The sequence below is a fragment of the Gossypium hirsutum genome, chromosome D07 (genome assembly GCF_007990345.1).
Source record: "Gossypium hirsutum isolate 1008001.06 chromosome D07, Gossypium_hirsutum_v2.1, whole genome shotgun sequence".
In the NCBI taxonomy this organism is placed as follows: Eukaryota; Viridiplantae; Streptophyta; class Magnoliopsida; order Malvales; family Malvaceae; genus Gossypium; species Gossypium hirsutum.
Window position 1 is genome coordinate 10,979,196 of NC_053443.1, and position 13,864 is coordinate 10,993,059.

Here is a 13,864-nt window from a genome sequence, read left to right on the forward strand (position 1 = left end):
CGTTGGACCCCCAACGATCAAAAAATAATTGTTGGGACAAAACACAGAGCAAAACGTGCCACTGGGGGAGCATTTTTGTCATGTCAGCAAAGCGCGTCCACGTCAGCGCGTTTTGTGCTGACATGGCAAAAACGCTCCCCAGAGGCTCAATTTACTGGAAATTTCACCCTAAAACGCTCCTATGTGGACGCGTTTTGCCAAAATCGGCCCTTTTCGGTAAATAACGCAAAAATTAGTTCATTTTCATAAATATACTTGGAAATGGACCTTTATAGGTAAATTAGTCGGGTTTAAGTATTAATTTTAAAAAAAATTCAAGCTTAAGCTTGAGGCTAAGGCAACAATTTTAGAAAGTAGATTTTACTGTTTAAAAAATATTAAACAATATTTTTAGATTAATATTTTAATATTTTAATATATTTAAAAATTACCAAGCTTATGTTTTAAGTTTTATCATAGAGCCTAGGTTAACTGACATTTCAGCTAATTAAGGGCATTAATTCTACCTCATTAATAAAATGAAATAAGAGAAAAGAAAAAAACATAAATGTATTCTTTTTATTTTTTCTTAAAAAAAGTGAAACAAAATTATTAATATTTTATTTTTAAATTTAATAAAAAATACTAGGTACAAATGTTTTTAGAAGTATATATGATTAAACAAATTTAAATGATAATTTATAATAAAATAGGTAAACTACACCTAAGGCCACTAAGCTATTAATAAGTATAAGTTTTGATCACTCAACTTTAATAAATTACAAATGGTTACTAAACTATTCGAAAGTTTTCATTTAAGTCACTGAGTTGTTAAAATAGTTGTTGTATGGTTTTCTTTGTTTATACCGTCTCCAATAATTGAAAATTCTCATTCTCCTTCTCTTCTACAGTTCAATTTTTTTTATGAAACAACTTTGAACATCATGAATTTGCAATCCGAAATCCAAACAACTTTCTTTTTTGATATCTAACATTGATGTTCTTCTACTCATTGATGGGTACTGATCCACCATATCGATCGTTGAATCATCGCTTTGAGCTTGCTAATTGGAATTAAAAAGAAAAATTTAACAGCCAAATGACTTAAATAAAAAAATGAATAGTTCAGTGACTTAAATGGAAACTTTTGAATAGTTTAATGACTATTCTATAACTTTTTAAAGTTGAATGACCAAAATATAAACTTACTAAATAGTTTAGTGACCTTGAGAGCAATTTACCCTATTTTTAAATATACTAGGTAAAATATTTTTTAAAAGTATTTATAATTAAACACAATTTAAGTAATAATTGATAGAAAAAAGAAAATAAAACTTCCATTTTAACTTATTTCCTTAATTTTAAAAAATAAAACCTTATTTTCCCAATTTTTTTTTAAAAAAAGTTTTCTTCGTTGGCGTTGGCGATGACCAGATCAAATTACCCGGTCTGACTCCGACCAATCGCCATTAACATCTAAACCAATTATACCCAAAAAAGCCTTAATCTTTTTTTGTTAATCCAAAAAATAAAAATCCCTTTTAGAACAAACAAAGCTGTTAAAATCTTCCATTGAAACCTCAACCTCAAACCCCTTCAAAACTAATTTGGGTTCAAAACAACTGGTTCAATTGGTTCACATAATCAGATGAACCACCAAAAACCCAGAAAAAAAATCAAGTAAGTTCTTATAATTTCAGCTAAATTTTACTGTTTTGAGTAAAGGGTATATGCTTTTCTTAATGCTGTAAAAAGGGTTTTTCTGAATGGAGTTGAATTTGGTTCCTATATCAATTACAAGGCAAAAACAAGATCCTGCTTGGAACCATTGTGAAGTGTTTAAAAATGGTGAAAGATTACAAATTAAATGTATGTATTGTGGGAAATTGTTTAAAGGGGGTGGGATTCATAGGTTTAAAGAACATTTAGCAGGTCGAAAAGGTCAGGGACCAATTTGTGAACAAGTTCCTCAAGGGGTTAGGTCCGTTATGCAAGAAAGTTTGAATGGGATTTTAGTTAAACAAGATAAGAAACAAAAATTGATTCCGAAATTACTAGCTTGTGGTAGTAGTAGTAGTAATCCGAATATCGGTGGTGAGGTCGAAAATTTGGGTTCTCATGATGATATGAACTTTGGGATTAAACCGATTTCGGTTTTGAACACTTTGGAAGGTGATTCTAATGTGGTTAGTAAAGTTGGTAGAGGTAGGAAACGAGGTCGGGGTCGGGATTGGAATTTGATTGAAAGTAACTATCCTTGTGTGAAAACCGATCTTGCATTGGTTCCAAATGGGGGAGATAATCCGACTCATATGGCCATAGGGAGATTCTTGTATGATATTGGGGTTAATTTGGATGTGGTGAACTCGGTTTGTTTCCAACCGATGATTGATGCTATTGCTTCTGGAGGATCTGGGGTTGTACCGCCGTCTTGTCACGATCTTCGGGGATGGATATTGAAGAATGTAATTGAGGAAGTAAAGGATGATATCGATAGGAATAAAGCAATGTGGGGGAAGACAGGGTGTTCGATTATAGTTGAGCAATGTAGAACAAAAAATGGGAGAGTTTTGTTAAGTTTTTTGGTTTATTGTCCTCAAGCAACTGTGTTTATGAAATCCGTGGATGCATCACATGCTTTTTATTCTGCAGATTATTTGTTTGAATTGCTTAAACAAGTGATCGAAGAAGTAGGATCCGAGAAAGTTGTGCAAGTAATCACTAATTGTGAAGAGCCATACCTTTTTACCGGGAAAAGGTTGATGGAATCATTTCCTTCTCTTTATTGGGCTCCTTGTTTAGCACATTGTGTCGATTTGATGCTTCAAGATTTCAGTAACCTCGAGTGGATAAACGAAACAATCGAACAAGCTAAATCTCTGACAAGATTCATCTACAATCAGAGTTCGGTTTTGAATATGATGAGAAAATTTACTTCTGGGAATGACGTTGTGGAACCAGCACTTACTTGTTTTGCTACGAACTTTTCAACGTTGAAAAAAATGGCTGATCTCAAGCTAAATTTACAAGCTATGGTTAATTCTCAGGATTGGCTCGAGTGTCCGTATGCAAAGAAACCTGGGGGTCAAGCAATGTCGGATATTGTTAACAATAGGTCGTTTTGGAATTCATGTATGTTGATTGCTCGTATAACATATCCCCTGTTACGAGTCCTAGAAATAGTTGGTAGCAAGAAACGATCCGCAATGGGATATGTTTATGCCGGGATTTACAGAGCAAAAGAAACGATTAAGAAAGAACTTGTCAAGCAAGATGATTATATGGTCTATTGGAATATTATAGATAATAGATGGGAACAACAACGGCATCTCCCTCTTTACGCTGCGGGTTTCTTCCTTAACCCGAAACTTTTCTACAATACCGAGGAACATATACACAATGATATCCTATCATCCGTATTTGATAGCATAGAGAGGTTAGTTCCTGATACGAACATCCAGGACCAAGTTGTTAGAGAAATAAATTTATACAAGAGTGCTACGGGAGATCTAGGAAGGCCAATGGCAGTCAGAGCCCGAGATAATTTACTTCCCGGTAAGTATCCTTGCATAGATCGGAACTGCCATATTGCTATTTCGTGCTTATTTAGAACTTTAGGGGTAAAAATACCGTGGAGACCCCTGTACTAAGAGTTGGATTGTATTTTGCCCCCTCTACTAAAAAATTTGGCAAATTAGTTCCTGTATATTAGGTCAAAGAGCAAACTGGTCCTTCTGTTAAAATTCCATCTATTTCTACTATTAACAGTACAAATGGATGAATTTTCAACAAAAAGGCCTGATTTACTCTTTAATTTAATGTTCATGGACTAATTTGCCCCCTTTTTTTTAGTGAAAGGGGCAAAATGCAATTTGACTTCTAGTACAGGGGCCTCCATGATACTTTTAACGAACTTTAGGAACTACTCCTTAGTTTTCATTTGTTATCTTTTCATCCTGAAGAAAGTTACGGTATGATTTTCATAGATTTACGATGTGCTTTATAAGAAAACTAATCTGCCGTTTTTCGAACTATTATATATTTTTACTTCGGAATTAATGATTAAAAGTGTAGGAGAGAGATACGTATCTAAGCTACAATGGTGATCTTATCGCATTGTCTGTCATATTCATCATATTATTAGGTGAATGGTGGTCTATATACGGTGGAGGTTGCCCGAATTTGCAACGTTTGGCCATCCGCATTCTCAGTCAAACTTGCAGTTCAATTGGGTATAAACCAAGCAAGATATCCATCGAAGAAATACACAACACAAGAAATTTTCTCGAGCGTCAAAGGCTTAGCGATCTCGTCTTTGTTCAATACAACTTATATCTGAGACAAATGTAAGTCAAAACACCAAACCTAACTTCAATCTTTAGGAAGTCCACAATAACAGGGTCGTGATAAAATTTTGAGTTTCCACTAATTTCTTTTGCAGGGTTCTTCAAAAACAAGAAAAGGATTCCCTGGATCCCCTTGCATTTAACAACAAAGATATTCTTGAAGATTGGATTGCCGATAATGAGGTATCTCCGGACAATCTTGAGAGTTCAGATTGGAAGTCACTTGATCCCCCTGTTGGTAACAGAACAACTTTAACACCCCCAGGTGATGAAGCCGAAGACTTCTTGAGTACAAGTAAGTATAGTTTTCTGTGTTATATTTCCTAGTATATAGAAGTTTTCGGAGATGAAGTAAACTTATACACGTGGTCCATGTGCAGGGTTTACGGATTTAGATATTTTCAATGGATTGAAGGGGGTCAAGGAGGAGATATGAAGACAATGCTATGGTGCATCAAAACCGGTTCAATTCTCACCTACTTTAGATTGCTGATTATTATTTCCTCCGTCACGTGAACTTCGTAGTTAAAATGCTTTTTCCATAGTAGAATTAGTAGTTCTTGCCAATTATGTCATAGCTAGTCAAGGAGAAATTGAGAAAAAAGAAAATTTTGCTCGAGTGCTCGGAATAAATAGTATGGATTTAGGAAAATTTTCTCCTGTAAAGTTGAAACTACTACTTTAAAGTCTAGTCCGCTTTTGCATACAGACCGAGAAGGAGCAAAGCTGTACAGTGTCAGAGATTGCTCTTTGTAGAAAAATGTGGTTGTAATTCATGGTTGCTCCTTCAAATAGTTACCTGTTGCAATAATTATTAAGCAAGTTTCGAAGTCTTAATACAAACTTCACATGAGAATCGTCGTTTGTGCAATTTGTTTAGGTTGGGTCAATTTTTCCTTTCAGAGGCACTGCTAAAATTAGGGATTTGAATATTAACCAACCGGAATGTTGTACTAAGCCCTGGCTAAAATTTCTTGCTTCCAGTTGCAATCATAGCTTTAATTTGCATTTAACGATTGTTAATCGGTTACATGAAGTTTATTTAAGAATGCTTCGTAAGTTTCTTCCCTGAGAAAATGATAGGTTTTGATCTTACTCAGACTCGAGAGGTGAGTGTTTGATATTTTTTACTTCTTTCCCTATATTTGGAGAATCATACTGCATACCCGTGTCCATGAGATGGATATAGGTTTCAGATACTTTAGGGAAAATGAAGAGCCGACATAGTTATGGTTTATAGAGTTTTGATAGGAGATATAAACCAGAAACATGATCAATCCAATTCAATTTTACAGCATACAAACTTAAATATCGATATGCATAAAACTGACTGTTTTTGACAAAGCGGGCAAGGGAAAGAATGAAAACAAGTTCCCCAACCGAACCTCAAAACCCGAGCAATAAAGCTTTTCTATTCTGCTTCATAACTTAAAGAAGGAAAATGCAAAGAAAACAAAAATCAGCAACGTAGTAAAATCAAACACAAAAAGGAAGGGGAAAAAAACCCTAAATTAATAACGCTTTCCAAGAATAACACCAATGATCGCTGACACGAGGGCTACTCCGAAAACGAACTTTAAGTTAGTCAAAGGAGAAGCCTCAGTATGGGTAGCTGATGAAGAAGAGGAAGCAACTTGTACAGAAGCGGCTTCCGACTTTTTCTTACTCTTTCGTTTTGTTGGTGTTGAAAATGTTAATCCATCAGTATCTCTGGAATTCACCTCTACAGTATCCTTTGCTTCGGCTGCACTGCTCGCAACCTGCAACACATGATTTGGCGGTAAGCAACTTAATACTTTCTCAAGAAAATGTAGAGAAAATGATCTTGAATATGAACTGACCTTCATTTTAGCTTCAGCTTCTTGCAATTTATCTTCCAACTCTTTGACTTGTTTCTTGAGGTGTAATGCTTCTTTGTTTTTGGCTTCGAGCTCTTCGATGGAATGTTTTAAAGCTGCTTCTTGATCCATCTCTTTCTGAGAATCTGCATCCTTCTGTTGACAAAAGTTGATTTTGGAACTTGGTGTTATTCATCAATTCATCATATGGCAAAATGATCGAAAAAAATGTCTATTCTTTTTTATAAATGTCGAACCTGTTGAGTGATCGTTGTTTCAGCAAGTTGTAATTCTCGTTGAAGTTGAACCACTTGTTCATTGATAACATCTCTATCACTAATCTTTTGTGCATGATCCTCTAATTTCGAAGTTAATTCAGCTTCTCTTACAGAGGCGGCTGTCTTAACACTTTCAACCTACGAGCAAGAAACCGAATTATTAGAAAACTTGTCAAAGATCAGTATCCTTCTTTATTAACAGACTATAGTGCACCTCTTCTTTCAATTGAGCTTCAACCGTCACCAACTGTTCTTCAAGTTTTTTGACATGAGTTTGCAGTAAGGAACTCTCCGCAATCTCAGCCTTGAGATTGTTAATCTCTGATTTTAGAGATTCTTCATTTTCTTTTTCGTTTTTCAATTGTTCTTCAAGCTGTGATATTACAGATTGAAGTTCTTTCTTTGTGTTCTGATGTGTTTCGTTGAGCAAGTTATTCTCCTCCATTAGTGAAGAAATCTGTAACATTAAAAAGAATAAGAAACCAATTTTATAAATCGAACTCGCAATAGAAAAAAACCATTATACTAATTTTCAACAAACCTGAGATTGTAAACTCTGCCCTTCAGAAGTAATCTTCTGTGTTAAATCTTCGATAGCTTTCTTCGAAATGTGAAGTTGTTCAGCTGTTTCATCCTTCTCGGTCAAGGCTACGGTCAATTTGCCTTCCAAATCACCGAGTTTTGACTCGTATTCGGCTAGTTCCTGAGTAAGCTTAAAATTTGCCTCAGCAAGTCCTCCACTCTCCTTTTCAAAGTGTGCCGACTTGGTTTGCAGTTCCTCGACAAAGCTTTCAAGCTGCTTTAATTTGGAAAGAGTCTCTTCAACCTCTACTTGTCGGGATACAGCAATTGTGGATGCTTCATGAGCTTGTTCTTCGTATGTTTTAATTTGGACTTCAAGCGCATTCAACTTTTCAATCAGATTGTTGGATTCTGATTCTTTCTTTGAGTATTTCTCAATAGCTTCGTGTAATTGAGCTTCTGCTTCCACAATTCGTGATTCGGCTTCTGCTCGAAGTTCTGAGGCCTTCGTATGCTGGTCAGATAATTCTTTAATCGTGCTCATATGAGAAGCAGTCTCTTGATCAGTTGATTCCTTCTCAGAAAGAGCTGAATTAAGCAATTCTTTAAGCTCATCAATTCTGCCCTTCAACTGAATGTTTGTCTGAACCAAAAGTTCATTCTCTGAGGAAGACTGAAGAGCTTTATTTTCGAACTCCGATATCTTGCTTTTGAGTTGTTCATTTGTGCTTTCTAGAGAAGCCAATTTCTGTAAGCTCTGATCCATTTCTTCTTTTGAAGACGCAGACTGTCCAGCTGCTTGAGCAACTTGTTCTTCATACACCTTTATCTGATCTTCAAATGTTTTCAATTTCTCGAACAGAGATTTTGTTTCAGAATCCTTGCTGTTGAAATTTTCCATTACTTCTCGGAGTTTAAGTTCTGAATCCCTTGTTAAAGTTTCATGCAATGACTGGAGCTCTGAGTTTCTCGCCTTAGCTTCCTCTAATACTCTAACGTGTTCCTCTAGTTGCTCTTCAGCAGATTTGAGCTTTTCCATAACCTCACTTTCTCTCAAACCAACAGCCGTAAGATCATTCTCAATGCTTTCCAGTTTCTGTTGTGTCAGATTTAAATCACTTCTCAAGATTTCCACCAGATTTTCAGCTTCCGCAAGCTTTTCATTGGAGCTTTGCGATGTCTCTTCTAGCTTTTTCTTCTCATCTGTTGCCAAATTTAAGCACTCTGTCAATTCCTTTTCCTTCTCATTGGCCATTTGTAGTGCAATTTCAAGGCTCGATGTTCTAGCTTGGAATGCCTCAAGTTCAGAAGAGAGTTTGGATACCTTATCAGAGTACATAACAGACTCGCCTTCTGCATCTCCACATTTCTTTTCTAAATTGCTTATCTGTTCCTCGAGTTCCTGAATCCTGTACTTCTCTGCTTCAAGTAACAACTCCAACTCATTGACCTTTTTGTCAGTACCCTCTAATTTGGAATGAGATGTCTGGAACAGATCCTCTAGTTCAAGGCTGCGTTGATGACTCATATTAGCTCTGTCCTCATGGTGAGCACTTCTCTCTAAAGCAACCTTCAACTCTTCCGCGAGCTCCAAGTTCTGTGTTGTTGACTGATTTAGAGCTGATTCGAGCTGATTTATCTTCTCCTGATATTCCTGCATTTGATTGTTCAGCTGATTCTTTTCTTCCATGACCTCCCCCAACTTGTTGGTAAGTTCAGATATTTTCTCTGAAGATTCCTTCAGTTCTTTCTCGGATTCAAAGCCTTTTAACTCTACCAAATTCAACTGTTGTTCAAGCTCCACATTCCTTTGCTCGGCTGCTATAAAACGTGCCTCAAGCTCCCTCAGTTTCGATTTTGCATCTTCTGCAGCTTCATTTGAAGCCTGAAGTATATCCTCCAGTTCAAGATTCTTTTGAGTAGCAGTTGCTGCAGCAGCTCCGGATTCATTATGTAGCTCTTCAAGAGATTTCAGTTTCTGTTCAAGCTCTTCATTATTAGACAAAGCCTGGGACAATAGAGAATTGGTTTTACTGAAATTCTCATCTGAAAGCTTCAATTTTTCTTCAAGTTCGTTGCACAGCTCCTTCGACAATGCTGCATTACTGTTAAGATCTGCAATGGCTGTTTCCAAAGCTTCTTTTTCATTTAGAACTTTACTTAATTCTTCTTGTGCAATCGAAACATTGACTTCTTGATCCTTCAGTGTGGCTTCAACCAATTCCCTTGCTTTGACTTCCTCTTCCAGTTTCAACTTGATATCTTCCAACTCGGAAACCTTAGCTTGAAGATCTTCTTTAGTTGCAGCAAAAGTAATTTCAAGAATTGAGATATCTTCCATTGCCTTGGATTCTGAAGCTTTTTTCTGTTCCAACTCTTCAGTCAGCTCATTTATAAGAGCTTCCTTTGAACTAAGTCTTTGTTCCAAGTCTGACACCAGTGATTTCGAAAGCGCCAACTCCTCTTGAGCAGCAGAAAGTTCAGCTGTTGTGCTTTGAAGTGCTGCCTCGACTTTCTGGTTTTCAGCAACTTTCTCGTAGAGTCCCTTGACTTCTTCCCTCAATGAAGCCATCTGATCTTCCATTTCTTTTGCACTAAGTTTCACAGTTTCAAGCAATTTCTCTAACTCCAAAGCCCTCTGTGTCTCAGACTCAGCATGTGAACCACTTTGTTTGTGCAGTTCTTCAAACTTCCGAGCCTCTTCAACGGAACTCTGCAGATCTTGCTCCAACTCTTGCATCCTCTTTCTCGAGTTTTCGATCTCAATATTGAGACCATCAAATGCTTCTTTTACTTCAGTGAGTTCCTTCTGTTTCGTCTCTTGAGCTTGCAAAGCCTCTTGCAAATTGCTTAGCTGTAAACTGTATCTCTGCTCAGCTTCAATGATCTGTTCTTGCAATTTCTTATGATTGAGATCGAGTTCTTCATACTTTTTCCCCACTTCATCCAACTTCTCCTTAGCAAGCACAACGTCATCCTTCAATTTTCTGTTTTCTGATTCAGAAAGCTTTAACGCTCCAACCACTCTTTCCAATTCAAGCTCGAGTTCTTTCGTCTTTTCTTGAGCTTCAAGTAGTTCTCTACCAGGATTGCTCAAGCTTCTTTCGATGGTCGATTCATTGTCTTGGTTAGAAGCAGGATTAGCCGGATTAGAACCATCTTTCATCTCTACTGCTTCCTTCTCTACTTTAATGAATTCTCCATCCAGGGTGGTTTCTTCCTTTTCTACTAGCGGCAAGTCTCCATTTGAGGCCTGTAATTTTTTACCATTATTATAAACTAATTGTGAACCTCAAACACTCAAGAGTGTAATACGGTGACTGAATTGCTTTCAGTTAAACGGTATTCAATAGATAAAACTGATAAAAATTGCAGAAAGTAGAGATATGCAAATACCTTAACCGCATCGGCAATAATTTCAGTGTCCTCAACAGCTTTCGTCACTGGGGTTTCACTACTTACTAGGTTGTCTCCTTCCATGTTCGCCTGTGATCATTGGAGTTCACAATTCAAAATTGAAAAAATATATATCTAATCATCTAGAAATGACCGAGTTTCATTGACATGTTAAATTGAATAAAATCATATTAGAAGCAAATATAGTTCTCATAGTCCCATTACCCATAAGAAAGAGAAAACAAATAAAACTCTCAGATTCTATTCTTCTATTCTAAGAAATATGTGCCCTCTGCTGATGTTACGTTACTAACGTCATGTAACTTATGGTTTAATAAACAATAAAACAATGTGATAAACATGACTTGTATAAACACAAATAACATGAATTAGCTCACAAGTGTGATATATGGATTTCATTCATGTTTAAAATTTTAATGTGTTTAATAATTTGTTGTGTTTATGTTTAAGTGATTGACATAAAAAAATATAGTATCTGGCTTTGACAATTTTTGTTCCAATGAAATACTATATTGGCAAATTTTATACATTTTGGTAGTTGAAAATTACAGTATTAACTATTTAGTATTTAATTTAGGTTTTAGGGTTAATAATAAATAAATTAATAGTATTAGTAATTAACTTTAATCAAACTAACCTTAAAACCCGAAAAAATCAATTATTTGACAAATTAAATACAAAAATAAACAAATTTAAATTTAACACTAGATTTATTTTATTAACAAAATCATTAAAATTTAAATCTAATAATATTAGCAATTAACTTTCATCAAACCAACCATCTAAACCGAAATTAAACACTAAAAAGTTAATACTATTACTTATAGGTACTAAAATGTATTTATTTTCCAAATACAGATAACATACTGAAAAAAAATTAAATACTATATTGTAAAGAAAATATCAAACTCAAATACTAAATGGCTAAAAAATTAAGAGAGCAGTTATTCAAATTAAGTCATGACATTTTATGTGAATTACATGCTGAAATATAAAATGCATGTCGTTTGTAGTTTTAGTAAGGTGGATTTCAATCTTCTTTTTCTAAATTAAAAGAAAAATAATATCAGCAATTAAATTTTTTTTTCTAAATATAAATGGATTAAAAGGACAATTAAGAATTTGAATGGCTCGAGATCCTAGCTGGCTAAAATTAACATAAAAATGTTTTTTTCTTTCTTTTTGTCTTCTAATTATCGTTTTCATTTTTGTTTTATTGTATTCATTTGTAACTTTCCAACGCATAGACAGATGATTTTGTTTTCATTGTACCAATCATGTGAGATGAAATAACTTTGTGGGACCCTACTAAATTCCCATTTCTCAATAAAATCAATTTTTCCATCAATTATAGATTTTTTTAAATTTTACCTTAATTAGAAAAATAAATATTTTTTTATATAAAGGCGAGACAGCAAAAATTGTAATTCTAGGAAAACCTCTCTCATCATTCACCCTATTGCCTCCTTTCCAATTTTTGGATGGTAATTAGTAAATCTTAGTTATCACTAATGATAACCTAAGCTCGTAAAGTTTTAAATTTTACCATTAATATTTTAAAAATTAGATCATGATAAAACAGAATCTTGTAATAAATATTTTATAAAAATAATAATATAAATAACAAATAAAGTTTTGGATAAATAGTGAAGTACCTTAAAAACTATAAAGGTTTAGCTTTGAATGTTATTCTGCATATATATATTTTTTATTCTATAAAAGATATGCTATTTAAGGATATTTTCATTATAGTGTCTAATTACGATATCTTTGATTAAGTTTTAAACTAATAGCAAACTAATTTAAAATATATAAAATATCAAATTATATAATAATATGATATTAGATGTATTTTTGAAAGAGTAATGACTTTCTTTTATTTCTTTTTGGGTTTTTTTTATCTTCTACCAACCAACCAACACAAGGAGTTGTTTGTAAGTGGAGTTTTAATATTATTAATTTTTTATTAAATATTAAAAAGAAAAATTGGACAACTAAGAGGAATTCTATACGTTACAGATACCTTTGAGATCTAAAAGACTTTTAACCTAACAAAGCCACACTGAAAAAAAGGAGCTAAAAAACAGTGTATAATTTTACATAAAAATACTATACTAAACATCGATTTGTAGATTTCATTTAATTAAATTACAGCAGCAAAGAAAAACAGTGATCAAAATAGATGCAATCGGCGATAATGATCAACGACGATCATCTTGTGAAGATCAAAATCAACAGTCAAAAAGAAACGATGAAAACAGTCACTATTTCGATCTTTTCTTTCCACTTTCTCGAATCCAGTGGAGAGAAAATAAAATCATCAACTAAATACCGATCTAAAAAGTTCAAAACAGAGATAAAAACCCATAGCCACAACACAAAATTCAAAAACCTCGGTAAGAAGTGATACTATATCGATATATATACATGAAAGCAGGATTAAAAACAGTCGCTATTTCGATATTTTCTTTCCACTTTCTCGAATCCAGCAAGTAAATAGAAAATAAAATCAACCAAATACCGATCTAAAGAGTTCAAAACGCAAATAAATTCCGTAGCCACAACAAAAAATTCAAAAGCAAAAAAACTCAGTAACAAGTGATACTATATCGATATATATATACATAGAAGAAGGATTAAAAACAGTCGCTATTTCGATAGAAAAAAAATCATCAACCAAAATACCTACCTAAAAAGTTCGAAACGCAGATAAATTCCATAGCCACAACAGAAAATTCAAAAAATTCAGTAACAAGTAATACTATATATCGATATATATACATGCAAGGACTAAAAAAGAGATTTGATCTTCTTGCCTGTTGAGAAAATTACCGGATTTGCTTTGCTTTGCTGTGATTCTTCAATTTCGATTTGCTAAAAACGGCGAATTCTTTTTTTGAAAAAATTTGAAATTATTTTTCTGAAATAAAAAGAAGGTGAAGAATGATGGCGTTCGATGAAAATTTTGCGAGAATCTTTGGTATATAAAGTGAGAGCGTACGTGGGCCACACTTTTAACAGCCAATGCCACAATACCTGGGTCGGAACGCTGCCGTTTACTTAATATATCGCCCATAGATTTCTTCTTAATTACTTTTCAGACCATATTGATTTTTTTCATTTAAATAATTTTTACATAATTTGAGGTCATAGAATTTTTATTTAAACCTTTTCTGTTTTAAAGTTTTCAGAAGCAGTTGAATTAGCCAAACCACCGATTTGTCAATTCAATAATTCATTCAGTTTGATTAAATAATTTATTAAAAAATTTAAAATAATTCAATTCAACCATCGAGTTTAATCACTCTATATCAATTGATTTAGGTTCGAATATTTTGATTACCATCCCAATTTTATTTTCTAATGATTAATTCTAATGCGCATTGTTTGAATATGTATTATTTGTATTGTTACTTAAAAAACGGTTTTTCCTAATAAATAAAGTATAACCAATTTATTTAACTTTTTTTTTCTTTAGTATGTT

General features: G+C 33.9%; 2 protein-coding genes across 3 annotated transcripts; one reads left to right on the top strand and one right to left on the bottom strand.

The window, feature by feature from the left end:
* The first annotated feature begins 1,341 nt into the window (after positions 1 to 1,341).
* LOC107953908 (uncharacterized) lies at positions 1,342 to 5,196 on the top strand. Its single transcript, XM_016889352.2, has 4 exons — positions 1,342 to 3,534; positions 4,124 to 4,325; positions 4,421 to 4,620; positions 4,706 to 5,196. Exons 1-4 carry the CDS (start codon positions 1,746 to 1,748, stop codon positions 4,759 to 4,761), a joined length of 2,247 nt encoding a protein of 748 aa, XP_016744841.2. The 5' UTR covers positions 1,342 to 1,745; the 3' UTR covers positions 4,762 to 5,196.
* A 386-nt stretch (positions 5,197 to 5,582) lies between these two features.
* LOC107953907 (myosin-11) lies at positions 5,583 to 13,364 on the bottom strand. 2 transcript variants are annotated; one of them, XM_041097445.1, is made up of 7 exons: positions 13,213 to 13,364; positions 10,360 to 10,449; positions 6,983 to 10,216; positions 6,656 to 6,898; positions 6,421 to 6,579; positions 6,167 to 6,319; positions 5,583 to 6,085 (listed from the first exon to the last, which is right to left on the bottom strand). In XM_041097445.1, exons 2-7 carry the CDS (start codon positions 10,441 to 10,443, stop codon positions 5,837 to 5,839), a joined length of 4,122 nt encoding a protein of 1,373 aa, XP_040953379.1. In that variant the 5' UTR covers positions 10,444 to 10,449; positions 13,213 to 13,364; the 3' UTR covers positions 5,583 to 5,836. The 2 variants fall into 2 exon arrangements, with proteins under 2 accessions (XP_040953379.1, XP_016744840.1); XM_016889351.2 differs by having other exon boundaries at positions 13,197 to 13,361.
* Positions 13,365 to 13,864: the final 500 nt, after the last annotated feature.

Coding starts and splice junctions, on each gene's coding strand:
- LOC107953908 (XM_016889352.2), top strand. CDS start 1,746: ATGGAGTTGAATTTGGTTCCTATATCAATTACAAGGCAAAAACAAGAT. Junction 3,535..4,123: donor CCGAGATAATTTACTTCCCG/GTAAGTATCCTT, acceptor TCATATTATTAG/GTGAATGGTGGTCTATATAC. Junction 4,326..4,420: donor AACTTATATCTGAGACAAAT/GTAAGTCAAAAC, acceptor TTTCTTTTGCAG/GGTTCTTCAAAAACAAGAAA.
- LOC107953907 (XM_041097445.1), bottom strand. CDS start 10,443: ATGGAAGGAGACAACCTAGTAAGTAGTGAAACCCCAGTGACGAAAGCT. Junction 6,580..6,655: donor AAGCTCAATTGAAAGAAGAG/GTGCACTATAGT, acceptor TCTTGCTCGTAG/GTTGAAAGTGTTAAGACAGC. Junction 6,086..6,166: donor AAGCTGAAGCTAAAATGAAG/GTCAGTTCATAT, acceptor CATGTGTTGCAG/GTTGCGAGCAGTGCAGCCGA.